At 39.3% G+C, this 27,980-nt stretch overlaps 2 protein-coding genes across 3 annotated transcripts; both read right to left on the reverse strand.

Moving 5' to 3' along the window:
- On the reverse strand, nucleotides 1-23,865 carry stnB (stoned B). 2 transcript variants are annotated; one of them, XM_053787520.2, is made up of 12 exons: nucleotides 21,225-23,865; nucleotides 20,696-20,888; nucleotides 18,116-18,288; nucleotides 16,832-17,000; nucleotides 14,596-14,637; nucleotides 8,546-8,670; nucleotides 7,686-7,960; nucleotides 6,317-6,503; nucleotides 5,206-5,374; nucleotides 4,647-4,818; nucleotides 3,370-3,479; nucleotides 1-2,477 (listed from the first exon to the last, which is right to left on the reverse strand). In XM_053787520.2, the coding sequence occupies exons 1-12, from the start codon at nucleotides 23,863-23,865 to the stop codon at nucleotides 1,967-1,969; spliced, it is 4,767 nt and encodes a 1,588-aa protein (XP_053643495.2). In that variant the 3' UTR covers nucleotides 1-1,966. The 2 variants fall into 2 exon arrangements, with proteins under 2 accessions (XP_053643495.2, XP_053643496.2); XM_053787521.2 differs by lacking the exon at nucleotides 14,596-14,637.
- A 14-nt stretch (nucleotides 23,866-23,879) lies between these two features.
- stnA (stoned A) lies at nucleotides 23,880-27,599 on the reverse strand. The gene has a single exon (XM_053787525.2). It carries the CDS (start codon nucleotides 27,597-27,599, stop codon nucleotides 23,880-23,882), a length of 3,720 nt encoding a protein of 1,239 aa, XP_053643500.2.
- Between the last annotated feature and the right edge of the window lie 381 nt (nucleotides 27,600-27,980).

Genomic DNA, 27,980 nt, shown 5'->3' on the forward strand with positions numbered 1-27,980 from the left:
ATATATATATTAATTTGGTATATTAGAAAGGTAGCTATTGTCTCATAAGATAGCGATTCTATATTGGCCCCCAAAACCATGTTGTGCTCGATACTACAATGAGATGTTTATGTGTAGGCTATTGATGAAGCGTGAAAAGGAGACAACCAAAAATCCACTGAAAAAGTTAGCTCCACAAGGCAAGACTAAGAGATAAAGATAGGATGTATCTTGATATAGTACATATCTTAGATTAAGATAGTGTATCTTACATAAAGATAAATTGTATCTTACATAAAGATATATTGTATCTTAGATAAAGATGTATCTTAGATAAAGATATGTTGTGTATTACAGACGTACAGCAGTACAGAATGAGATAGTATAGGGATGTACGATACATGAAAGCTTAAGAGTAAGTTTATTGAATTAAGAGACATGAAGACGGGAAGTAAAGAGCAACACAGTGATGCAGGGCTTATTTATGCAATAACATAGCTCGGTCATTGAAGTCGGGAAGCAGTAATAATTTACTATGTACAGAAAAGTTGAACAACGTTATTGAAAAGAATTACTGAGTAAAAATAGTTATAGCATATAAAGAGGAGCAATTAGTTACAAAATAACTGTATAAGTTAGATATTTTCGAAACATTACGGTGAATTATAGTACATAGTCAGTAAGTCAAAGACTGTATACTTACCACAAAAAAAGACAAGAAACTCAAGGATACAAACCAGATTGTGGCTAAATATAACGTTAAATTAGGCATTTCAACTAATTTTAAAATGCTGAAGGAAGAGAATAGAGAAGAATAATGGCTAGATATTTAAGACCAAATCAGATTATTAAATTTACAAATGTTAAGAGTAAGTAGAGGAGAAGGAGGGTAGCCTAGCACGACATGACGGTCTGCTTTAGAAAGACAGAAATGGGTCTCAGCGTGGTAACCACTTCTCATTGTTTATATTTTGTGTTTTTTTTTTTTAACGGCACAGATCCAGAAAATCCAATATTCAACAGGAAATTTACTGCATGCTATATATATACAGTATATATATATATATATATATATTTAGTTTATTTTATGTAACAACTAGATTTTAAAGTTTTTTATGACCTCTCCTATCAATGAATTACATAGCCGAGAAGCGATCATCAATAACAGGGTAAATCATGAAATAAGATATGTGTTCCGCACGCGTTTCAACCTACTTCAAAATATACAGTAACCAGGATAACTAGACGACGCATTTGGTGACTATTAATAGTGAACCACATTCGGAAAAAGTCCTCAAGGAAGCTCCCCACAAAAAAACCTATCACAGTCCTGGGTATTATTTAGACAGGCAGATTAGACAACAAAACAAGACAAGGAGTTTCTTTTTATCTCGTTGAGTACTCTTTCAGAATTTACTTTTTGGTATATAGAATTTTCTCAGAGACAACAACTACAAGGAACTGTCCCACTGTGGTACGTGACGAAGAGTCAAGCTCTCCATCTTATGAATATCAATGCTCTCACTCATATAATACAATACACAACATTAAATTATTTGCTGCACCTTAGTCATCGTTACGAGTGCCCAACAATATATTAGCTTAGCTTATCTAGTTTCCAAAACATATCGCTTTTGGCACAAAAATAATAATACGCAGTTAGGCACTACAATACATTGTTCTTCTTTTGCCAAAATAATTTCATATATATGTGCAATTACATCACAACAGGCAATATTTCATAATGTCTGTAAACTAGCACTTGATGTTCAATATAAATAGACTGTTAACACCAGCACCATGCAATAACATATTTTTTGCTTCCCAAGATCGCGTATGATGTCTTGGTGTTGGCAGAAGTCAACAGTAACTGCACTATAGTCTTGCTACACTTGGCTCTATAACCCTGTTAATGCTGAAGCAACACTAGCCGAGGAGGCAGAGTTAACCTTCATGTTGTGAGTAAGATGGGCCAAGGAGGCAGAGGTTAAGAAGAGTCATCACTACTAGACTCCTTATTCTGCTGCTGTTGTTGCTCCTGCTGCTTGCGTGCAGCCTCTTCCTTCTGCTGTATCTCTGGATCCTTCATAGTGGCGGCGATATAATCAGCTGGACCAGATCCCGAGGAGAACGTCATCTCGATACGGTACTCATGGCGAGACAAGTACCGGACATACTTCTCCGGTGGTTCCTCGCTGGTGACGGAGACGGAGCGCATCACACAGTGGCTAACTGTAGTGGCCGGCATAGTGAACTCCAAGTAACAGTATTTGTCTAGGGACTCTGGCATCTGGTCAAAAGCTGTGAGGGTCATGCGGCAGGTGAAGGAATGGGTGCTATATGCCCCCTGACCCTCTTTGGGCAGGCGAGCCATGCGCCAAACGATGGCTCTGTGCTGATGTTCGTATTTTGCTTGACCTGAGGTAACTTCCATCAATGCAGACTCCGGCGTTTCTACAGTTCCCATAAACCGCTCAATACCCTTTACTTTTCCCGTTCTGAAAAGAAAAATGTTAAAAAGATATGTATAATTTTACAAATATTATTACTCTAATAATTTAACGACGATGTAAAATATATGATTGTATAACCATTATTAAAGACTTACTTGCCCTTTAAACCGACTTCTCTATATATGCTATTTAGGTAGGTTGTCCTAATGCAATCATTGTTTTTGTTACAGTTGTGCCAAGTGGCATTGCGCAAAAGATACTGAGTCAGAGCCTTATAAATGGTTTTACTTACAGATACTGTGGTCAGCTGCAAGGTATATAGTAATATGACAAGATTTCGTAAACCATTTTTTTGTCATGATATTATTATTAAGGAATTACAATGGATTAAATACGTAAGTAAACAACTTCTATTGATTTTGATGCTAGAAAGTTTACCATGCTGCTGTGACGTCGATAATCCCTCTAACACTCAACAGAAAACAGGAGGTAAACAATAACTAGGCAATAATTCTTGTACCAATGGCAAAGACACGTGCAACTTAAGAAGCTTTACTAACGATGTTTTGCTCAGTGTAAACTTGATAGACTACATGGGCGAAATGTCGTCAATAAATGTTCCATTTATTAAACTGCATTTGTGTCTTTACCATTGTGTCGGCATCCCTTGTGCCAATTTTCGCCTTCTTGGTTTAGGTATGTTTATTTATTTATTTGTTTATTTTAATCATTGGGAAACGCTAAATCAGTAAAGGGTCATATAACGCCTGGGAAATGGGAGGCATTCAGGTTAGGTCCAAGGAAGGGACAGATAAATAAAATTTCTTGGATCAAGAGTCACCGACATCAAGGCACCTCCTTCGAAGGGTGGTTTAAATATAATGCATCGTATGCTTGAAATACTAGAAAGTATATGGAATGATACGTGATGTGTTACCTCCTGTGTGCTGACTTGACAGAGCCGTATCTGAAGTGCTTCTCAACTCTGAACATGTATATCCAACACTCTGGCAGGGGAAACCGAACCACCACATCCTCGCATGGAACCTGAAAATTATCACATCGAAACGCTAGAACCAAAATTTGCTCGATAAACATACATGTTAAAAGGTCAACTTTGTCGCATTTCAAAATGTATGCAGAAAAAGTTTTATGCAAATTTATATATATATATATATATATATATATATATATATATATATATATATATATATATATATATATATATATATATTTATATATATATATATATATATATATATATATATATATATATATATATATATATATATATATATATATATATATATATTATTATTATTAACACATCGGCCGTTTCCCACCAAGGCAGGGTGGACCGAAAAAGAAAAACTTTCACCATCGTTCACTCCATCACTGTCTTGCCAGAGGCGTGTTTACACTACAGTTATAAAACTGCAACATTAACACCCCTCCTTCAGTGTGCAGGCACTGTACTTCCCATCTCCAGGACTCAAGTCCGGCCTGCCGGTTTCCCTGAATCCCTTCATAAATGTTACCTTCCTCATACTCCAACAGCACGTCAAGTCCTAAAAATCATTTGTCTCCATTCGTTCCTATCTAACACGCTCACACATGCTTGCTGGAAGTCCAAGGTCCTCGCACACGAAACCTCCATGAATAGACCCTGCCTCCACTACATCGCCTCCCAAACTATTCCACCTCTTGACTACCCCCTCCCTCCAACCTTTCCTAGGCCGACCCCTACCCCGCCTTCCCTTCACTACAGATTTATACACTCCTGAAGTCATTTTATTTTGTTCCAACCTCTCTACATTTCCGAACCACCTTAACAACCCCGCCTCAGCCCTCTGGATAATAGTTTTGGTAATCCCGCACCTCCTCCTAATATATATATATATATATATATATATATATATATATATATATATATATATATATATATATATATATATATCACCCTAACAATGAAGTTCTCTTCGACAAACAAGAGGACCCGTGTTAAATCGGAATATACCGTGCTCATTTTGTGTTTTATATCCTGGAACACTACTGTGCGATGCTCATGAGATATGTGGGCTGGAGTACGTATCATTACTTTTAATGAAGTGTTATTTATTGGTGACAGGGTAGACTGGTAAACCAGTAGGCTATGCTCAAACGACCAAAAACTACTAAGCAGATCATAATTTCCAGTTTTTTATTATGACCTACCTGTCCAAGCTTTCTCCCGGAGAAGCCAGGGACGAGGATCTCGCTAAAGATGTCCACACGTCTGCCCTGGATGGTCACCTTTGTCTTCACCTGCAGGGGAAGCTCACGGTTCTTGGGAGGACGCACACGGAACCTCATGAGTTCAATGTAGCAGGCGTCAGGAGGCTTGAATCTGGGTGGCAGAGATGTTTGAAGTTATTATATTGCACAGCACAAGTTACTATAACCAGGAATTGTATCTAGAGGTGGGGTAAAACAAGGGCATAATAACGAAGAAAAGACATGGGTGAATATCAAAATTTTGCAATATGGGGGAGCTTTATAAAGGTAATGAACTGAATTGATAAAGCTTTACACAGAGCGAGCCGTTGTCACAATAAAAGCTTGCTCGGCATCTGTATATCATTACTGTCAGCAGAAAGCTCTTGCATCTAGGATTATACTGTAAGGAACTGATTCCGGAAAGACTAACATTTTTTTTAAATAATATTTCAGAACACATCTTGTCAGACAGACCACAGATACTGCTGAAAGAGATGCAGACGTTTGGAGCACTCACTTGATGTGTTGAGTCTTCTCAAATTCTTCCTTATTTACACAACAGTGGAATTCCACCGCCTCGAGACGAATCCACTCCTCGGTAATAACAGGAATGATGTCGTGGCGACCCACCACTTCCCGCCCCTGCTTCCTCATGTCGTTGATCCCCAGGTCCACTTCTGGCATACCTGTATCATATGTAATAATATTCTAGTCAAAGATTACTAGGTGTACTGAGACAAGTTTTTGTTGAAATATGAAAAATGTGTGATGAGTAGTGATGTAAAATACCGTCACTAAGCTACACACAAGTAGTATGGAAATCGTATTAGCATATGATATTTCGACTGGACACCAAACTGTCAAATTTTATAGATAGTACTCGGAAGGGCATGAACTATAACGGGAAACAGTGTAGGTGAACGGAAAGGGGTAAGATGGGATTTAAAGTCAACTTCACTACACATCACGACTGTGGCTCCTTCAAAGAAAAAAAAACAAGTAAAGCCAGGATTTACATCATTCCCATTGATGACCACAGCAGTTTGTCAGTGAGACATCAATGGAGATCAAGTGATACCTTCTAGTGGTGATGGTTAACTTATACCTTGATAATTACTCAAAGATGTAGAAAGGGATAAAGGATGCTTAACAAAAGAACATGAGTGGTGCAGAAACATAAAAGAGAAAGCGACGTGCGTACATGATCAGCGGCGGAGTGATTTATTAACGGTCCAAGTCGGAGCGAAGTGTCGACGTGTTTCAGTCTCCTAAGTGCAGGTCGTTTGCGTTTTGTTCCAGCCACGGTATTGTGACCTTTTTAAAGGGTGGAAAGGAATGAGAGATGCAGAGATACAAAAAAAAAATAAGAAAGCGATAAAAGACGAAGAAAAGTATGAGAGATGCAGAACTGTTAATAATATAAAAATGGTAGATTTAAATGGAAGAGGTAAGAGAAATGATAGGTACTTAAAGATGTATCTATGATGAGAAGTGCAAAAGAATAAGAAATGAAAAAAAGAAAAAAGAAATTAAAGGGGCGGAAAAAGGAGAAATCACAAGAAGTTAAGAGATGCAGAACCTGACACGAGAAGCAGGAAGAACAAGACAAGTGTGATTAAAACACCCACCAGAGATGAAACCCAGGAAGAATATTCTGACTCTTGCGATCATCCTGTGAACAACTCCCTTTAGGTCCTGCTCCAGGTACAACTCATCCACCGCCGTCAGCTGCACCTCCTCTGATTTGTAATTGAGTGCACGGTCACGGTGCACCGTCAAGATAAACAGCTGTTCCTCCACCAGCGACGCGAAAACCTGCATGAGAGACCGATATACAGTTATGTCATGTTAATAAGTGAGCTTTATATAAAGGTTTATTGGGCTGAAAGCCTATCAACAACTCACAGACTCATTAAGGCTGCATAGCACCTCTTGAGGGTTTAACTTTTCACAAAATAAACAGTATTTTTACATTTTTTTTACTTTAGTAATAACTGATCCAGCAATCCAGGAATCATTCAACCAGCCGACGTCAGAGCTTAAAAAAAATGCATTGCGTTTTTAATCTTTTCCTGGAGTACTGAACATCACAAAAGGTAAAGGTATTAATAAATGAGTCACCCTTTGATACAGGGACATACATGTGTTGTCCTCTGATACATATGCATGTTACACCCTCTGTATGATTACAACCAGTGTCAGGAGACACGTCCAGTCTCCTGACGAATAAAACAACTCTGATAATTATTATAATCATGGGGGAGCGCTAAACCCGTAGGATTATACAGCTCATGTGGGGGGGATGAAAGGAATTCAGGCTCAGTTCAGGGAACCGGAGCACAGATCCAATTCCCTAGATCAAGAGCCCCTCACCAGCATCAAGGAGCCTACCTCCCTTGAGGGGACAACTCCGATAAACATGACGAAGAGAATACTAAAATCACACTCTCATCACGAAGCTGAGAATGACATTAAAACAAATGTTGATTTAGGAAAGCACCGAAATGAAATTCTAAGTAACTGTTTTGCTAGACATTCTGATGTCATAAGCCTTAACTATATTTTCCTCATTACCTAATCAACATTAGTGATTGTCAGTGTTATCTTGCTAGCCTACTGTATTTTATCTTGACTAATTGTCACGCTCATAAGACGAGGGGCTGCATGTAATCTGTTCACCACCAGTCGTGAAAACCTTAATCCCTAAAGTACAGATTAAAGTCAACTCTCAGCACATATACACTGAGATGCACACGACTCACGGTGTATAAATCCCGCCGTCGTAGCAGGTGCGTCTACTGGTTCAGTGGCGAGGGATTTGTCCCAAGTTTCCCATCAAAGTGGTAAAGAGCTTTTGATCCAATAAATTCAAGCCACCCTTGCCTTTCTTAGATCAAATCTGACTACATCTCATTACTCAGACGCTATGTGATGTCTACGGGTTTAGTGTTTCCCCAATCTTTCAGAATTCATTGAGAGGCTGCGTGTTGCTCTGACCTTGAGATCCTCATAGTTCTGAGTGCCGAGCTTGAGCAGTTGGGAGATCTGAGGGGCGTGCTCCACGGGCATGCCCAACTTGCGCACATCGCTGGCGAATTCTTTGACGTGCTCGTAGTCCCCGGCGATGGCGTGGTGAGCAAATTTAGAGATTCTAGTGGTGAGTCGTTCTGCCTTGGAGACCTGGCCGGGACGCACGCCTGGCCTCTCCTTGTAGAATATGTACTGAACCTTCACCGTGAAGATCTTCCCGAACTGGTCGAACTGCTGAGCTCCTGTGTCGGGCAGAGATGGAGTGAGTATACACACACACACACACACACACATATATATATATACATGTATATATATATATATATATATATATGTATATATATATAAATATATATATATATATATATATATATATATATATATATATATATATATATATATATGTATATATATATATATATATGTATATATATATATATATATATATATATATATATATATATATACATATATATATATGTATGTATATATATATATATATATATATATATATATATATATATATATATATATATATATATATATATATATATATATATATATAAACCGCAGTCAAAGTGTCCTGTAAGCATGAATTGCACTAAGTCTGAGGGACAAGATTCATCAGTAAATGATCTTCATATACTCAGAACAGACAGAGAGGAGGTGAGGGAAAGAGAGAGAGAGAAAGTAGCTGTTGGTGAGAGGTAATGAGGGAAGGAGCCTGCGCAGAGGAAAGAGGAAAGGTAGGGTGGGAGGGAGGGGAGTGAGAAATGATAACGGGAGAGAGAGCAGGTGTTGACAAGGGAAAATAAGAGAGCACTGACCGATATCAGAGACAGAGTAGCAGGCCTGGAGAGGCAGCTCCTGGAAGGGATCCTTGTCTTCAATGCTGTTGAAGAGCTGCAAACCCGCGCCCTCCGTCAGCTTGACGATCACCTTCTTCCAGAACCTGCACGGGAGGCACACGTCTTACCCACCACCACCACCACTCACACATACCTATACTTACATAACTTAAGTTTAAGTAAACCATAGAACGGGTGGAGTTAGAACCCATGGTTTACAATCGTATTATTACGATTTCGTGAGTCATAAGTTTAAGTAAATACTATACCTTATATGTTTGTGTATTTCCTCCATTTGTTATTTGAAACTGAAGCTAGAGAAAGGTGTCGTTTTCGAAGTTGTTTTGCCGATAAATGCATTGGAAAAAATCTGGTTTTCCGATAGTTATATATTTAAATGTTAGAACATAGCACTGGAGAACTGTATACTTTGACTGCATAAAAGTGTCACAATCACTGAAAACATCGAATGTCTTTCATTCACGGGATAATCAGAATAAAAGTGCTCGTAAGAGCAGGTATTTGCGGGTTTCCTATGAAAGCTGAATATCATTGAACTCTCAACCCTGTGAACGCAGGTGTTGAGAAACAGCAAGAAATCCTCGTCCTGTTTCAGTGGTGAATTTATTGGAAGGGGATTCAGACATTCTGTCAGGAAGACAGTCACCAAGATGCAGCCACGAGCATGGAACATCTTCCACCTATCAGCATTATATGGAATTTACTGAGAGTATTATATTAATTATCTGTGTTTAAATAATTCCTAAACAAATTGTTCAAAACTGGAGACAAAAAGCTTTCCCAAAATTCTGAGAATGTAACCATTCATTAACCGTATTTACAATCTTTGATGCATAGCATGAACGACTGTATGAGAGTAGCTGTGTTCAATGGAAAGATGTGTTTGAGAAAGTCATCCGCCAAAAATGCAGTGAGACAGCCATTAGAATCTTAACCTACATTCTTAAAATTTCGTTTCCACATAACACTACAGCCAGGCAGGCAGCTCCTAGTTTATGACTATCAATCATAGAAGCCCTCACAAGTAAATACTGCCACTAGCTCGTCACGGTGATCCGTGGCCTGGTGGCTAAAGCTCTCGCTGAAGTGTTAAATAGAGGTCTATTCAAACAGGCCTGTTCAGAGGCCTATTCAGTGTTATAAACTCTGTATCTTGCTTATTTATTTCTAAACATATTTCTCTATATTGCAGTACCACGGCTGCAATAAATAGCATCTAGTTTTTAAACAGCAAAACGATGATGCACGACATTTCGATCTTCACCGAATTTAAATATGGTTCAGGAAATACCAAAACGTCGTCGAGTTTCCTCTTCCAGTTCGTGGGCCCGGGAATGATTGTCACAACGCTGCTGCATGTGGTGGGTTACGTCAGATTCATGGTGGAAAGTGCATGATCTCAAAGACAAAGTTTTGCAACCACTATTCTAAGTATTGCTAATAGCTTATTTACTCGCAGATAGTATGGCAACAACGACACGAAAGTAGCAATTGGAAACTTTGTTACGACAACGTTTCGCTTGCGCAACAGGATGTTTCGTGTTTCATAGATCCTGGGTGCTGGTAGGACAATGCATAGGCGAGAAGAGAGGAACATGGGGTGTATAACACTTGCGTATCTTTATTGTGTAAACGTCTCGCCAATCAGTGGCTTTACAACTTAAATACAAAGAAAAAAGGTAAAAGATATGAAGGAGTTAGAGGTCAACAGTTCCTCATCCTGGAGATGATGTGTCCAGTCCATCAGGATAGTTAAAAACACTGTGATAAAAGTGCTCCCTCCACAGATCTTCCACTGTTTTTCTCTGTGTTGGACTGATAAAGCCACTAGCTGGCTGGCTAAACTTTTCCACAGTAAAGATACTCAAGTATTGCCCATGTCATGTTCCTCTTCTTGCCTACGTATTGTGCTACCAGCAGGCAACATCTATAAGTCTTGAGAAATCATACAGTGTAGGCTAAACCTTGTTTCAGTAATTTCCAATTATATCTTTTATGTCTTTCATTATCTACAACTAAAAAAATATGAAACCATTAATGATTTGTCTATATAAAACTCAAACTACATTACGGAATTGGGAAGAATTGCATAAGTAGAAGCTATATACATGTACTACTGACTTTTACAGTATTAAAACACGCTAGCATAGCCTATGCATCTCTGTATTCTAATTACTCAAGTGATCACACAGTCTGCTGTATAATGCATGACTTGGGAAAGCATTAGCAATTTGTACAATTTTACACAAGGCAACAATAATGCTTTGTGCCGATCATTACTAAAAAAAAAAAAAAACATAAAATTAAATTGTGCACGAAGATATTTGTAGCTTGTTGACACTACGAAAAACTTTTCACGAGTGAATTCAAGCTTATGTTTTGTGTGTACTTGTTCTTAAGAGAACTAAAGAGATAATTATAATCTTCATCAAGTCTTTGCATAATACAAGAAAAAGCAATATTTAATTAAATTTGCTTGAAGACGCATCGAAACGAGGATATCACTGAGTTACACGTCACTGGTTAAGACAATAATGGTGGTCCAACATCATTGAGATATACACACACCTGGTTGTTAAGACAACACTGGTGGTCCAACATTACTGACACACACATCTGGTTGTTAAGACAACACTGGTGGTCCAACATCACTGACATACACACACCTGGTTGTTACGACAACACTGGTGGTCCAACATCACTGACATACACACACCTGGTTGTTAAGATAACATTGGTGGCCCAACATCACTGATATACACACACCTGGTTGTTATGACAACACTGGTCGTCCAACATGACTGACATACACACACCTGGTTGTTAAGACAACAATGGTGGTCCAACATTACTGACATACACACACCTGGTTGTTAAGACAACAATGATGGTCCAACATGACTGACATACAAACACCTGTTTGTTAAAACAACAATGATGGTCCAACATGACTGACATACAAACACCTGTTTGTTAAAACAACAATGGTGGTCCAACATGACTGACATACACACACCTGGTTGTTAAGACAACATGGTGGTCCAACAACACCGGGCTACATAAACCTGGTCGTCATATGTAGTGTATCAGTATGTTGTTCCAAAAGAACCAAAATTCAATTTTAAAAATTCAAAACCTTTTTTTTCAAAATGATATATACGTCGTGCCGAATGGGTAAAACTTGCGATTTTGGCTTAAATAGCAACGCACTTCTTGCCGAATAAGACAAGTGAAAATTTGTGTATGCAATAGTTTCGCAAAAATAATTCTGAACCTAACGAAAAAAATATATCCCACTGTGTTTGTTTATTATTAAATTATATATATATAATTTAAACCACAGGGCCTGTGGTTTAAAGCGTCATGTGGTTCTCGCTTACCATGAGGCAGGTCAATACAACATGGGATCGAATCCTTGGCTAGCGCAGTGTTGTTATTGATCAATACCACTCGTTCGTGGTTACAATAATATAATATATATATATATATATATATATATATATATATATATATATATATATATATATATATATATATATATATATATATATATATATACCGCCCAGGGAGGTACTACCGTCCTGCCAAGTGAGTGTAAAACGAAAGTCTGTAATTGTTTTACACGATGGTAGGATTTCTGGTGTCTTTTTTTCTGTCTCATAAACATGCAAGATTTCAGGTACGTCTTGCTACTTCTACTTACACTTAGGTCACACTACACATACATGTACAAGCATATATATATATACACACACCTCTGGTTTTTTTCTATTTTCTTTCTAGTTCTTATTCTTGTTTATTTCCTCTTATCTCCATGGGGAAGTGGAACAGAATTTCTAACTCGCCAATTGTGATTGGCGAGTTAGAAAAGACTAAATTGTGACTTTCGAAATTAATTAAAAGATTAGTTTCATGGAGATACATAATATAAACACTGAATGGACTAGTTAAGTACACACAGCATCTTCATTGTGTTTGAATTTATCATGTAAAAATTATTGAATTCATTTGGTAAGTTATTCCACATTTTTGTACTTTTTATTTGTATCGAATTTCTGTAGACTCAGATGAACGTTGAGAGTATCAAAGGTATTTTTGGGTCGGGGATGATGTCTATGTTGTGTTACCATTGTCCAGGCACTGCACTGAGTCACCAATATCACCACTGCAGTGCAGGTTTTTACAGAAAGTATGTATATGGGCATTTTAATTCAACTTTAATTTTTAAATGGACGGACTGGTAAGCCAGTGGAAGGCCTCGGTCAGATAACCAAAAACTCCAACTTCGAGTCATCATATGACTAAGACCCGCGTCCGGAAACAATTATGTTTCCTGGCGAATCTTACCCAACCTCACCTAGATTAAGTATGTATATAATCAGAGGTTTTAATGAGGGTATAATGTGTCGCCTGTAATTTGAGTTCGTGATTGTTCTGATAGTTGACTTTTGTCATGTGAGGATTAGTTTGAGGTGGACAGCTGAAAGAGATCCTCGTGTACAAATTCCATGTGTGTAATAAGTAAATATGAATGAACTAGCATTTTTGAGCCTGACACCTCTCACCAACTTCCACACTTCTGGGGACAACACTGAGCATTTACAGCGCCTCATAACTAGGCTATGCTTTCATTTATATAAGCGAAAAAGTCACAGGAAATTGAAAAAAATAATTATACATATTTATTACGTCATGAATTCTATCATCAGCAGCAGCCACAGCCATGAATATTTAAGTTAAGCAGTAGAGTCTATGTGATAAAGGGGCAATAATACTGGGTCAGTATATTTTTTTCAATAGTAGTTTTACCATAATAAATGTTTAAACGCAAGTCGATAAAATTCACCTATTTCCAGACATCGATAAATTCATTTGCAAAGTCGACAGCCGAGGAATTTTTAGATACATAAAAGTAACTAGGAAAGGCAGGTAGCAGGTGTGTTTTGTCCGTCAGGAAACAGGACAAGTGCCTCATGTCAAGGATCTTTGTCTGATGATAACCTGTTGTGTAGCTAAGAATCCCATGGCGTACTGCTGCTAGGTTTTACTCCCCATTCACAAAGTAAATGATCACTGAATATTAATGTCCTAGGAAGAAAGCAGAAGACTTAGTGATCTACAATTGTCCCGCCTAGGACTGTCAATAAGCACTGATGAAGGTGGCGAGGAGTATCACAGGGTTATATGTAGTTTTAAACCTGCTGGGTTATAAGCAGTGTTAAGCCTGCTGGGTTATAAGCAGTGTTAAACCTGCTGGGTTATAAGCAGTGTTAAACCTGCTGGGTTATAAGCAATATTAAACCTGCTGGGTTATAAGTAGTATTAAACCTGCTGGGTTATAAGTAGTATTAAACCTGCTCGGTTATAAATAGTATTAAACCTGCCGGGTTAGAAGCAGTATTAAACCTGCCGGGTTAGAAGCAGTACTAAACCTGCCGGGTTAGAAGCAGTACTAAAAGTGCTGGGTTTTTAAGCTGCAGGAAACCTGTCACACACCTCTCAAGCAGGAACAATCATTTAAGTGAAGATTTACCTTCAATTAACCTAGGAAAGTTTTTCCTAACTTCAGCAATGAATCAAGAGCTCATAAGGATACCATTTTTTATTAAATATGGTAATATTTTCAGACACCACTTTAAAAAAATAATAATACTGATGATTATAATAATATATACAGTACACTAATTAAATCTATTCTGGAATGCTTCACGTTTTACGTAATAATTGCAAGGCATAACTGTTAAATGTCTATCTCATAATGCAGATATAAGAGGAACATGATGGGAGAGGAGCACTGCGGTAGTCCTACAGGCCTATGCTAAGGAGTCACAAACGATACTCAACATAATATATGCTAAAGTGAGAGACACGGGAGCACTTAAGCAAAAAAAGAAGCCATCACTCAAGTGTTCAGTCATTAATGCCACTTAAACCAGTTGGATGGGTGAGCCTTGGAGTAAGCAAGAGAGAAATAGAGAAGCAGGATAACAGCATCACACATCTCTGACCTGTTCGTCAAACCTCCGTGACCGTCTTTGAAGTGAGACAGACTGGCAAGCCCAGAGGAAAATTATTAATTAATTCACCACTTCAGGTGCTCTCTTACACATGTTATTCATTCTATGCCTCACCACTGTATTCTTACCATTATTATTAAGTAACATGAATGATCTTTGTTTAAAACAAATTCTACCATAGATTAAAAGAAACTCTTATTACTATATAACCATTTTACTTATAATATATATATATATATATATATATATATATATATATATATATATATATATATATATATATATATATATATATATATATATATATATATATATATATATATATATATATATATATATATATATATATATATATATATATATATATATATATATATATATATATATATATATATATATATATATATATATATATATATATATATATATATATATATATATATATATATATATATATATATATATATATATATATATATATATATATATATATATATATATATATATATATATATATATATATATATATATATATATGTAAAACAACCACTCTGAAAGAATAGAGAAATTCCAAGCGCTTTCGTGACTACTCACATTATCAAGGAACTATGAAAGTAAAGCATCCAAGGAAGCTATATGATATTTTGTGTCTTATGCCCAAAAATGTAGATATACACCATTTCCTTGGAAAATTAAATAGCTTAGCCCATTCTATAAACTTTACTGTTGAGTTTGAAGAAAATAACTCATTGCCTTTTCTAGATGTTTTAATTATTAAGGGTAATAATGAATTCAAATTTAAAATTTACAGAAAACCTACAAATAACTGTTCCTATGTCCACTATTATTCCTCGCATCAAGATAGAGTCAAACTGTCTGTTTTCTCATCAATGTTTCTGAGAGCTTTACGAATTTGTAGTCCTGAGTTCATAGATGAGGAAATATCCAAAATTTATGAAATAGGTAATGATTTAAAATACCCAAGAAATGTAATTGATAAATCTTTTAAAGTTGCTAGAAATACTTTTTACAATCCAAAAAGGGACAACCAGCCTTATTCAACTAAAAATATGTTGGTTCTCCCTTACCATGAAAACTTGGTTGATATGCCTTCTCTTCTTAAGGCTTTTAATATTAAAGTTGTATTCAAAAATCTTGATACAGTAAAAAAAACTTTTGATAAAGAATTCCCCCCAAAATGCTGATGGATGTGTCTATAAGATTCCTTGTAAAATTTGCGATAAAGTTTATTACGGTCAAACTGGTAAAAATCTCGAACTAAGATTAAAACAACATAAATATAGCATTAGAACTGGACAAGATTCCAATGCTCTATTTATTCATGTAAGAGATTTTAACCATCCAATTGATTTTCAAAGAGTTGAGAAAGTAGTATCAAGCAAGTCCATGGTCGACAGGAATATAATTGAATCTTGTTTCATAAAAAGCAGTTTTGACAATAATATGAATATTTCCTTTGGTTTATATAAATTAGATCCATTTATAATTAATAGAATTTGGGAAGAATTTAATAATACACTGGATAAATAATAATTTTTAAATTTTCTTGGGTAGAATAGTTTGTGGGCGAGTTGTGCAAAGAACCTATCCAAGTTGGCTCGCCGCGCGTCACGTGTTTAACCGTTGTGGGATCTGATAGTGAGGTGCTGGCCGGACCCCTTATATAGCTTCCTTGGATGGTTTACTTTCATAGTTCCTTGATAATGTGAGTAGTCACGAAAGCGCTTGGAATTTCTCTATTCTTTCAGAGTGGTTGTTTTGCATATTCTGAAATCACCTGTTTACTGTGATCTTATTGCATATATGTATATATATATATATATATATAATATACATATATATATATTTATATATATATAATATATATATACATATATATATATATATATATAATATATATATATATATATAATATATATATATATATATTAATATATATAATATACATATATATATATTTATATATATATAATATATATATACATATATATATATTTATATATATAATATATATACATATATATATATATATATATATATATATATATATATATATATATTATAGTTATATACATTTGCTTGGATATATACAGTGGAAAAATTAACTAGTTTAAGTTCGAAAGTTTGAAAAACAGTTTTCTCCTATAACTACATTAAAAAAAAAAATATTGAGAAGGCAGGCAGAGAGTGATGTAAGGCACATTACCTTTGTCCGGTAATCTTCTTCTTGTTGGGCTGGCGTAGATGCATCTCCCAGACGGGCGCTGGCATCTGGGTGCGTGGGTAGGGCTCTAGTGGCTGGGACTGGTCCTCCTCGAAGAGCGGGGTGGGTGGTGTTTCTTGTGAGTCTGTACGTTCCAGTTCCCCGGGACGAGCTGTAGGTGGAACCTTGCTTGTTAGTGAGTTGTAGTGGGTGGTGGTTTATATGTTGGTGCTGGTGTGTGTTGTAGTGGGTGGTGGTTTATGTGGTGGTGCTGGTGTGTGTTGTAGTGGGGGGTGGTTTATGTTGATATTATTATTATTGGCATAATTATTTTAAATATAATAATAATAATAATTATTATTATTATTATTATTATTAACTTTTTTATTATTACTATCATTACTATATGCATAGGGAAACGCTAAACATGGGGGGGGGGCATAGAGTGCATGGGGAATAGGAGGCAATTGCTTTCAATCCGAGGAAGTGGAGGGTGGCTCCATTCCGTCAGATCAAGAGGTCTTCACAAGCATGAAGGCGGCACCTCTATGAGGGAATGGACACAAATCATACAGTACTGACTAGCTAGTGAAGAATAAAAGAGAAGAACGTCAGAAGCTAAGTCAAGGCAGGCTGCATGTAGCCCTATTGTACCTGTTCGTCAAGCTTTGTATGATTTGTACACTTGACTGTCTGGATCGTTCCACTTCCTGACTACTCTGAGGCTGGGAAATACTAGCCGTTTTGTGACAAAAAACAAATACACACTTAAAATAGAACCCAAAGTGGTTGGGCTCCTTATTCTTTCCAACCCTTCTCTTGCTGTATACCCACAAGCCTTGTCGCTGCCCTATCTTGCTTTAATCTTACTCATTCCTATGCTTGCCTGCTCTTTGGGCAATACAAGACAGGGCAGTTAGGTCCGTTTTGGATCTTTATTATGTCGCGAGTGAAAATATAGTAATAATAATAATAATAATAATAATAATAATAATAATAATTTATTTTGACATGATAAATGTACAAAGGAATATAATAGTTGGATGTACATGCCAAAAGGCCAGTTATATGCGGAGTATTTCGGGCAAATTTAAAACTAACTTAAGATTAATAAGGCAATAAAAGTACATATGGTCATTAGATTCGTTACAATAAATACAAGAGAATTGAGTATTCTATTAGATCATGCTATATGGCTTTAATAAGTCTTGTAGAGAAGACGTACAATTTTGATTTTGATTATGATAGGATAAAGTCATAAGTTTTGTTATGAAGCGGCGATCTCACCAGTAGCATCGATGACGGCCTCAGCCACATCATCAGCCCCTCGGTCGAAGGGGTTGAACCTGGGTGTGGAGTCGGTGAAGGCTGTGGAGGCAGCAGATGCGGGCGGCGGTGCCAACACGGGCATCGGAGACACGGACCGCGGTGACGAACCCGATGCCTCCAGCCCTGCTGGTCTGTAAACACAACGACTTCGTAACTTCTTTCAAGGTCTCATTCATGACCCTTAAACCCAACAACCACAACAACAACAACAATAATGACAATAACAACATGGTCTCGATCTAAAACTACTGGTAAATAAATTATTAATATCTCTGGTCAAATAGTGTCGCGTATGAGTAAATTATATCTATCTTAATTATTTTAATTATTTATTTAGTTGAAAATTTTGTTGAAAATAAGAAAGTCTTGGAGTGAGATTAATAAGCTGAGGAAGCCTAGGGAACGAGTGGATTTGATACTTGAAAATAGGAGAAGAGAGTTACTAAATGGAGAGTTAGAGGTATCGGGAAGATGGAGGGAATATTTTGAGGAATTGTTAAATGTTGATGAAGATAGGGAAGCTGTGATTTCGTGTATAGGGCAAGGAGGAATAACATCTTGTAGGAGTGAAGAAAAGCCAGCTGTGAGTGTGGGGGAAGTTCGTGAGGCAGTAGGTAGAATGAAAGGGGGTAAGGCAGCCGGGATTGATGGGATAAAGATAGAAATGTTAAAAGCAGGTGGGGATATAGTTTTGGAATGGTTGGTGCTTTTACTTAATAAATGTATGGAAAAAAGTAAGGTACCTAGGGATTGGCAGTATGCATACATAGTTCCTTTGTATAAAGGCAAAAGGGACACAAGAGAGTGCAAAAATTATAAAGAAATAAGTCTATTGAGTATACCTGGTAAAGTGTATAGTAGAGTTATTATTGAAAGAATTAAGAGTAAGACGGAGAGTAGGATAGCAGATGAATAAGGAGGCTTTAGGAAAGGTAGGGGGTGTGTAGATCAAGTGTTTACAGCGAAACATATAGGTGAACAGTATTTAGATAAGGGTAAAGAAGTTTTTGTGGCATTTATGGATTTGGAAAAGGCATACGACAGGATGGATAGGGGTGCATTGTGGCAGATGTTGCAAATGTATGGAATAGCAGGTAGGCTACTGAAAGCAGTGAAGAGTTTTTACGAGGATAGTGAGGCTCAGGTTAGAGTATGTAGGAGAGAGGAAGATTTTTCACAGTAAAAGTAGGCCTTAGACAAGGATGTATGATGTCACCATGGTTGTTCAGTATATTTATAGATGGGGTTGTAAGAGAAGTGAATGCTAGGGTCTTGGCAAGAGGTGTGGGGTTAAAAGATAAAGAATCTAACACAAAGTGGGAGGTGTCACAGTTGCTCTTTGCTGATGACATTGTGCTTTTGGGAGATTCTGAAGAGAAGTTGCAGAGGGTGGTGGGTGAGTTTGGTAGGGTATGTAAAAGAAGAAAATTAAAAGTGAGTATAGGAAAGAGTAAGGTGATGAGGATAACAAAAAAATTAGGTGACGAAAGACTGGATATCAGATTGGAGGGAGGAGGTGAATGTATTCAGATATTTAGGAGTGGACGTGTCAGCAGATGGGTCTAAGAAAGATGGTGAACCATAGAATTGATGAGGGAAAAAAGTGAGTGGTGCACTTAGGAAGGAATCTGTGGAGACAAAGAACTTTGTCAAGGGAAGCAAAGAGGGGAATATAGGAGAGTATAGTTATACCAACGCTCTTACATGGGTGTGAAACATGGGTGGTGAATGTTGCAACAAGGAGAAGGCTGGAGGCAGGGATGTCATGTCTGAGGGCAATGTGTGGTGTGAATATAATGCAGAGAGTTCGTAGTATGGAAATTAGGAGGAGGTGCAGGATTACCAAAACTTCAGAGGGCTGAAGAAGGGTTGTTGAGGTGGTTCGGACATGTAGATAGGGTGGAACAAAATAGAATGACTTCAAGAGTGTATAAATCTGTAGTGGAGGGAAGGCGGGGTAGAAGTCGGCCTAGGAGAGGTTGGAGGGAGGGGGAAAATTGGTTTTGTGTGCAAGGGGCTTTGACTTCAAGCAAGCATGCGTGAGCATATTAGATAGGACCTGATGTGCTGTTGGAGTGTTAGCAGGGTAACATTTAGGGAAACCGGCAGGCTGGACTTGAGTCCTGGAGATGTGAAGTACAGTGCGAGCACTCTGAAGGAGGGGTGTTAATGTTGCAGTTTTATAACTGGCAAGACAGTTACGGAGTGAATGATGATGAAAGTTTTTCTTTTCGGGCCACCCTGGTGTGAGAAGGTCAATGTGTTAATAAAAAAATGATATTGGGCTGAACACGTGAAATAACAAATCCAAAATTTGAACATTGTAAATGTATGCAATAGCTCAAATAAACTTGAGAAACTTCAAGTTAATAAAAACAAGAAATAAAACTGAAAAAGAACAGACTTCTGGGAGCAGGATCCGTGCTGTTCAAGCCGTTGTAGCCTTTAAAATCCACAACAATAAATGGGGAAAATAAAACGTGCAAACTTGTTTATTAAAAAGAGTTTCATCAAGCAGTGGTAATACACTATACTAACTTGATAACCACAGTCATTGGTCCCTCATCTGAGTCTGCCGACGTCTGCCGTGGCGCTCGCCGGGGCGTCGACTGTGGTGGCGGTGGTGGCTCATTCATAGCGAGGAAGGCGTCGAAGGGAGCGCTGTCGCCGAACCCAAAGCCATCGGCAGGTGCTCCAGCCGACCCAGTGGTCTCACCCCAAGGTGACGGTGCTGCTCGGGAAGACGTACAACACCTCATTCTTTTATATGCAAAAATGCAATTATGTTAATTAAGCTAATTTAAATTCATGGAATAAATTATTAATCCTTCCACTCTATTTTTTATAATGGCTTTTTCAACAGTCCTTTGTTTTTTACACTGTAAGATGCTTTTCCTTACAATTTTTCATTGATGCAGATCACTGATGGCCATTTTATTGCAAAATAAATTCTCTACTTCTTATATTTTTGACTGAATTCATTATCACACAAAGCAGCAGCTCCAACACATTCTTTTAAACTTATTCAATAAGATTTTAATTATAATATATAATTCATAAAACTCACCTCGTGCTGTGGACGCAAACGGATCGATATGAAGCTCGTCTCCCTCTTCGCCTGTAGCGCTGTCGAATCTGGCAGAGAAGGCGTCAAATTCCTCATCTGTTGCAACCTTCACCCCACTGGTAGATGTGGGCGCTGCCCCAATGGTCAGCGCTGCAGTCGGAGCTATGGACGGGGGAGCAAATGGATTGACCATTGTGTTACCATCACTTTCGGCGAAGATGTCCAACGAAGGCTCGTCACCTGCACCAAATAAGCTCATTCCTACGTTAGGGGCAGGAGCTGTAGATCCGAAGAGAGCCGCCCCCGTGGAATCCGCTCCTGACGGTACAGGAATTGGAGCTGCTTCACTTCCAAAGATATCAAAACCTGAGGACCCAGTTGAGGAAGTATTGTTGAAGAGGCCCACTGCAGGGGAGGCCGGAGGGGCAGGTTGCGCAACGTCACCAAAGAGACTGTTTGCCGGGGAATCTGGAGGTAAAGGGTGGGTCACGTCACCAAACAGACTAATAGCTGGAGATGGTGGCGGCACCGGTTCTGAGATGTCTCCGAAAAGACTTGCAGCTGAAGGGGCAGCTTGTGGAGCACCAAAAAGAGAGTCGCTGTTCGGAGTAGAGTTCGAAAGTGAACTTGATGTGTCCCCAAATAGCGCTGTTCCTGAATCAAGTTTAGAGGGAGCAACGAATGCGTCTGGAAATGCAAATGCATTGGTTTCTCCAAATGTGATGGAGTCTCCAAACGCATCAGTTACATTATCCTTTGGCTCACTCGCAGAAGAAGGGACATCTGATATGCCAAATGCATCGACTACATCTGTTTTTGTCTGATCTTCTAAACTATTGATTTCTGGCACTGGCTCGGGATGAGATGGCTTTACCGGAGTGCTCAGATGGCTAGAAACTTCTGGAGAATTCGAGTGTTCGCTGCTGACGGTTGGAGGAGCAGGCTCAGGAGAGCCAAACACTTCCATAGCCTCTACTTTTTCTTCGTTCGCGGAGGAGGAATCAAGGGCCTCGGCCTCCATTACATGTATCTTATTAGCTTCTTCGCCAGTATCTTGATGAGTAGCCTCAATTACAGTAGGTTCACTATCCGTCTTTTCGCTGATTTGCTCTGGTGAAACAGATTCCTCCACTAGAGCTGGCTCACCCTGGGCCTCAATAGACAGACAAGTTTCCGTAACAGCAGGCGTTTCGCTCGAGACAGATTCTTTGTCAGATGGTGTGAAAAGGTCTTGGCCTTTGCTTACGTCTTCGGCAGATAAAGCATCTAATGGTTCTTTTTCGTCAAAAGGATCACCGGAGAGTAGGTCTGATGTTTTATCTTTATCTACTTCACTATCTTTGGCGGGTACTGTGGACGATAATAAGTCATCAGATAGTAAGTCAACCTGTGGTGATGGTCTCTGTTGTGGCTTATTAAACAAACTTAAAATGTCCTGATTGGTTTTTTGTTTTAGAGGTTGAGCGTCACCAAAAAGATCAAATTCATCTGAGGTAGCAGGTGCAGGAGCCGGGGCAGCTGTAGCAGCAGCCTTCGTCTCATCCATCTCGTGATCACTCATGTCTATAGTTTGACCAAATATGGCACTGAAGGCATCTGAATCCCTTTTAGGGGAGGTGATTTGGATGTCTGGTGTAGGGCTTCGCGAGGTGGCGGTTCCACTCCCAGGGGATGGGCATGGCGATCTGGTTTTATTTAATTTTTCGTGTAGCGTGTCTGTTGTTGCCTCCATGGCTCCTATAACCGTTTGCAAAAGATCTTTAGTTTCTTTGGATGGGGGTGGTGGTCTGGGAGGCGGCGGTCTCCCTGGAGCTGTGGGGGCGTCCTGTACAACAGGACTGTCACTCATTAGATCAACAATGGGGGAGGACGGTGCAGGTGGTCGGGCTGGAGGCATTGGTGGATGGTGTGCCATCTGCGAGACAGCTGGAAGCACTGGTGGATGCTGTGCCATCTGTGAGACAGCTGGAGATACTGGTGGATGTTGTGCTATCTGTGAAACCGCTGGAGACACTGGTGGATGCTGTGCCATCTGTGAGACAGCTGGAGATGTTGGTGGATGCTGTGCCACTTGAGACATAGCTGGAGGTATCGGCGGATGGTGCGATATTTGCGAAACTGCTGGTGGAACTGGTGGATGCTGTGCCATTTGCGAAACAGCTGGAGGAACTGGTGGATGAGGTGCCACCTGTGATACAGCAGGAGATGCTGGTGGATGGGGTGTCACCTGTGAGACAGCTGGAGACACTGGTGGATGAGGCGGCACTTGTGACACTGTTGGAGGCATTGTTGGACTACCGAATAGGTCTTCTGAGTCGTGAGTGACTTGAGAGACAGGTGTTCCAAATATGTCTTCCTCGATCTGTGGCGCTGCTTCGCCAAAGTGTGAAACATCCGAGGTTACAATGCCAAAAGGATTCATGTCAGTGGGATATGACATTGAATCCCCAAATAGACCAGCCGCAGCTGCATTGGAATCATCAATCTGGTCACTAAATGGATTAATTCCAGAGTAGTTTGCTTCAGAATAGTCAAACGATCCTCCCATAAGGAAGGGGTTGACAGCAGGATCCCCAACAGTAGTTGGTGGTGCGGGGTCATCGAAGAGGAAGGGGTTCTTCATGTTATCACCGAAATCCATTTTGATGTTGAGATTCAGGGAAAGTTAGAAGTATCAAACGGGTCCTGAGCAGCGCTTAAGAGTTCTGTTTCGAGATATTTTAATTCGGCTTTGCTTGGAGCAATATTATCAGCTATTGATGTGTCAAATGGGTCGCAGTTGTCAAGGGCAGCAGCTGAAGACGGAGCTTGAAGTGCCTGAATGGGTCGATCAAATATATTATGGTAGTCACAAGAGTCCAAGAGACTCGAGGGTGAGCCTGGCTTTTTAACAGGTAGTGGAGGTCGCTTTGGAACCTTATCTTCTTCCCGAGGATCAAATTCGTTGTCGCTTAAACTTCTCTTGGTTCCTGAATCTGAGAGAAGTTCACTCTCTAAAGTTTTTAGTTCAGTCTTGCCAAATTGATTTGCAATCGAAGTATCAAATGGATCAAAATCTTCAGGTTCCTCTCTTTTTGATTCTGCAACAGGCTGTAGAGTTGGTCCAAGATCACCTATGGGTGATGAGCTGAGTAAGTGATCAGCTTTGAAATTTCCTGGTTCACTCGTAACTGAGAGAGAATTGATTGATGTTTCGCTTTCTTTTGCAAAAAGGGTTTCTTCGAGAACTTTGATTTCGGTTTTACCAAGTCTGTCAGCAATGGAAGTGTCAAAGGGATCAAATCCTTCAGCGGTAATTCCCTCTAAAGGTTCTTGCACTGGGTTAAGGCAGGGTTGAAGTGGAACTTTGCTGTCGGTTGGGGTAGCAACTAGGAGACAAGAAGCTGGAGCTGGTGGTCTTTTAGGTGCCAAAGCGTGAGTTAGCGTTGAACGTTTCTGAGCTTCTTCTTTTCTTGGATCAAAGTCATCAAAATCGTCATGCACTGTGGGTACTCCTGAAGTCAGTAATTCCTTCTCGAGATGCCTAAGTTCTGTCTTTCCAAAGTTATCAGCAATAGAAGTATCAAATGGATCAACGTCCTCGTTTGTATTTACTGGTATGAGTTCTGTAGGAGCAAGGAGCTCAACGTCTTTTGGCGTGCTTACTGGAGATGCAGTTAGCAAGCAGTGAGGCTGAGCTGGCGATGACGGCCGAGAGGGTCTTGGGGGCCTAAGTGGAGCCTCTGTTTTAGCTCGAGGATCAAAGCTATCGTCGACCTCAACCTTTTGGAGAGACTCAGACACAAGAAGTTCGCTCTCGAGAACTTTCAGCTCAGTTTTACCAAATTTGTCCGCAATAGATGTGTCGAAGGGGTCGAAATCGTCTGACTGGCTTTCAGTTGGCTCAGCTGTTGGTTCAATTACTGGCTGAAGAGTTGGCTGTTCGTCTATGGGTGTAGTTGCTAGAAGACACTTAGGAGAGGGAGGCTGAAGGGGCTTAATTGGCAAATTTAGTAGTTCCCTTTTAGGTTTTTCACTGGCAACTATATTTATGTCCTTTGCAGTTTCTGTAGCTGACAACAGCTCATTCTCGAGAGATTTAAGCTCTGTTTTTCCGAAGTTGTTAGCGATAGATGTGTCGAAAGGATCAAAAGTGTCGTCTTCTTTAACTTCGTTGTTTACAGTTGAAGGTTGAAGAGTCGGATTGGTGTCTGTCGGTGTTGTTGCAAGAAGATGAGCTTGAGCTGGAGCAGGTCGGGGTGGACGAGTCTTCGTCGGTTCAGCACAAATTTGTTTTTCTGTTTGTTGTTCCTGTTCTGGCTGATTAAGAAGTTCCGCTTCTAGAGATTGTATTTCAACTTTTGCAGCTATAGATGTGTCAAATGGGTCAAAATCATCAATGTCAGTGCTCTGGGAAGGAGCAAGAACGGGGGCAGAGGTGTCCTTGTCGTCTGTGCCAGTGAGAAGACAAGGGGGTTGAGGTCTAGCTGGGGGTGCCGGTTTGGCCTGAATAGTTGTTTCAGGTTCCTCTTCTCTTGGGTTAAAATCAAAATCAGAAACACTCTTCTTTAAGCTTTCGGCAGGTTCTGCCTCGTTGCCACTAATTAATTCAGTCTCAAGAACCTTGAGCTCAGTTTTACCAAAGCTGTCAGCAATCGAAGTATCAAAGGGGTCAAAGTTCTCAGATTTAACGAGCTGACTTTCTGGCTGCGGCTGTAAAGTTTCAGGAAGATTTGTATCAGTTTCTGTAAAGGCGAATGGGTCAACAGGTAAGTGTTTATCTGCTATTGAAGTATCAAAAGGATCGACTTCGACGGGAGTTTCCTCCTGGATTTTAGGTGGTTTTGGTCGTGGAGGTGGTGGCTTAGAGGGCTTGACTTTCTGTTTCTCCTCCCCTAATACCTCCTCAGCAAACCCAACATCGAATGGATCCTTTTCAGCAACAACGTTATCGTCTGGACCTAGCACTTGAGCAGCAGCTGAGGTGTCAAATGGATCTTCCTCAAGTTCTTCTAATTCTTTTTCCTTGGCTTTCGCTACTGACTCAGCAGCTAAGAAAGCGAATTCAGCATCAAACTCGTCTTCGTTAGAGTCTGGCTCAGCAACCCCTAAAGCTTCGTTAGTAACTTCAGATTTGTCTATAATATCAAATTCAGCAACAAGATCCTTAAGGTCAAGATCCTTGCCGTTGTCTGGTTTGGTTTCTTTGGAGTCTTGATCTTCTCCGGAAGATTCCAGAAATTCACTTAGATCAACTTCTTTGTTATTACCTTCACAACCAATGTTGACGATCACTCCAGCATCGCTCTTAGTTTCATCTTCTGCTGAAGGAACAAGAGGCGAAGCGGAGCGAGAAGTGAGATGTAAGACAACACCAGGTTCAGGAAGCTCAGCGTCTAGATCACCTACACAGAGAATCTCATCGAGAATATTAACATCTTCTACCTTATTTTCTTGTTCCTTTTCAACGGTTTCACTAGTGTCTAGACTTTCTTCACCGCCATTAGCATCAGCAAGCAGGTTAATTTCTCTTGGTACTACTCGGCGTCGCTTTGAGCTTCCTGGAGGTGTAGGCTTCTCGACACCTTGAGCAGTACCAGTTAAAACCTCAACAGCACACCCTAAGCTCACAAGCTTTTTCTTCTTCTCTGGTTTACTTTCACTTACTTTTGGTTTTGGTTTCTCGATATGTAAAACTTTGTCAACAACAGATGTATCAAAAGGATCAGGTTCGTTTGGATCTGTTGATGTTGGACTGTCGGGGATGTAATGAAGCTTCACTTGACCACTTTCTACATTGTCAACATAGGTTGTGTCGAAGACATCAGTGAATTCATCAACGTCAACTTCTGGAAGGTCTTCGATGAACTGGAGTTCAACTGGTTCTGGCTCTGGCTGTGGCTCCTCTTGCTGTTCTTCTTCTTCTACTGTAGTCTCGTCATCGATCCCACCCTTCTCGAGGTCAACCCAGTTCTTGGCAGTGCTGGAAACTACTGCGGCAGCACTGACAGTGGCTTCGGCACTGGGTTCTACTGGTTTGTCCTCCTTCTTATGGAAAAAGCTTGCCTCCTTGATGTGTACGAGATTATCAGAGGTTTGCTTGAGAACGGTGTCGGTAGCGGCGAAGAAATTCCTCCAGTCGTCTCCACCACTTGAAGTAGATTCCTTGGTGTCTGACCCTGTTATTATTGCTGCTGCAGCGACTTCAACTGAGGGTGCTGATTCCTGCTGGAGTTGTTCTGTGTCTTCGCTCTTCTCCTGCTGCTCGGCAAGGCGACGGGCTTCCTCCTCTTTTTCTCTTTTATACTTTTCTAGTTCTTCTGGGGTAAACAACTCATCATTTTTTTCCTTCTTTCCTTTGATCTTCTTTTTTATTCCTTTTTTTATTTTGTGCATCGTATTCCGTCAATGGAGAGAACCTGAAACGAACAAAATCAACATCAGTTCTTATATGTTAGACGTGTACAGAGATAGTTCTGTTAAGTTCTGTATGAATATTATCATCATTATGCACATACTCAAAAAAATATTACGCAGAAATGTATTAAAATGCATCTGTAAACTTTTGAATCATTAACAAATACAACAAGTACGTATGCAACCAACTAGTTTCAGCGTACCAAGCGGTAGTCACCTCCATCAACTGTGTAATGTTCGCAACATTTCTTAAATACATTGTATTTGTAACATGGAGCTATGACTCGACCCCTGCAACCACAGATAGGTGAGTACTACCGTAGACATTAAATTATGTAGGCTGCGAGAAATATATCTTTT

This window comes from Cherax quadricarinatus, chromosome 39 (genome assembly GCF_038502225.1).
Source record: "Cherax quadricarinatus isolate ZL_2023a chromosome 39, ASM3850222v1, whole genome shotgun sequence".
Classification (NCBI taxonomy): domain Eukaryota; kingdom Metazoa; phylum Arthropoda; class Malacostraca; order Decapoda; family Parastacidae; genus Cherax; species Cherax quadricarinatus.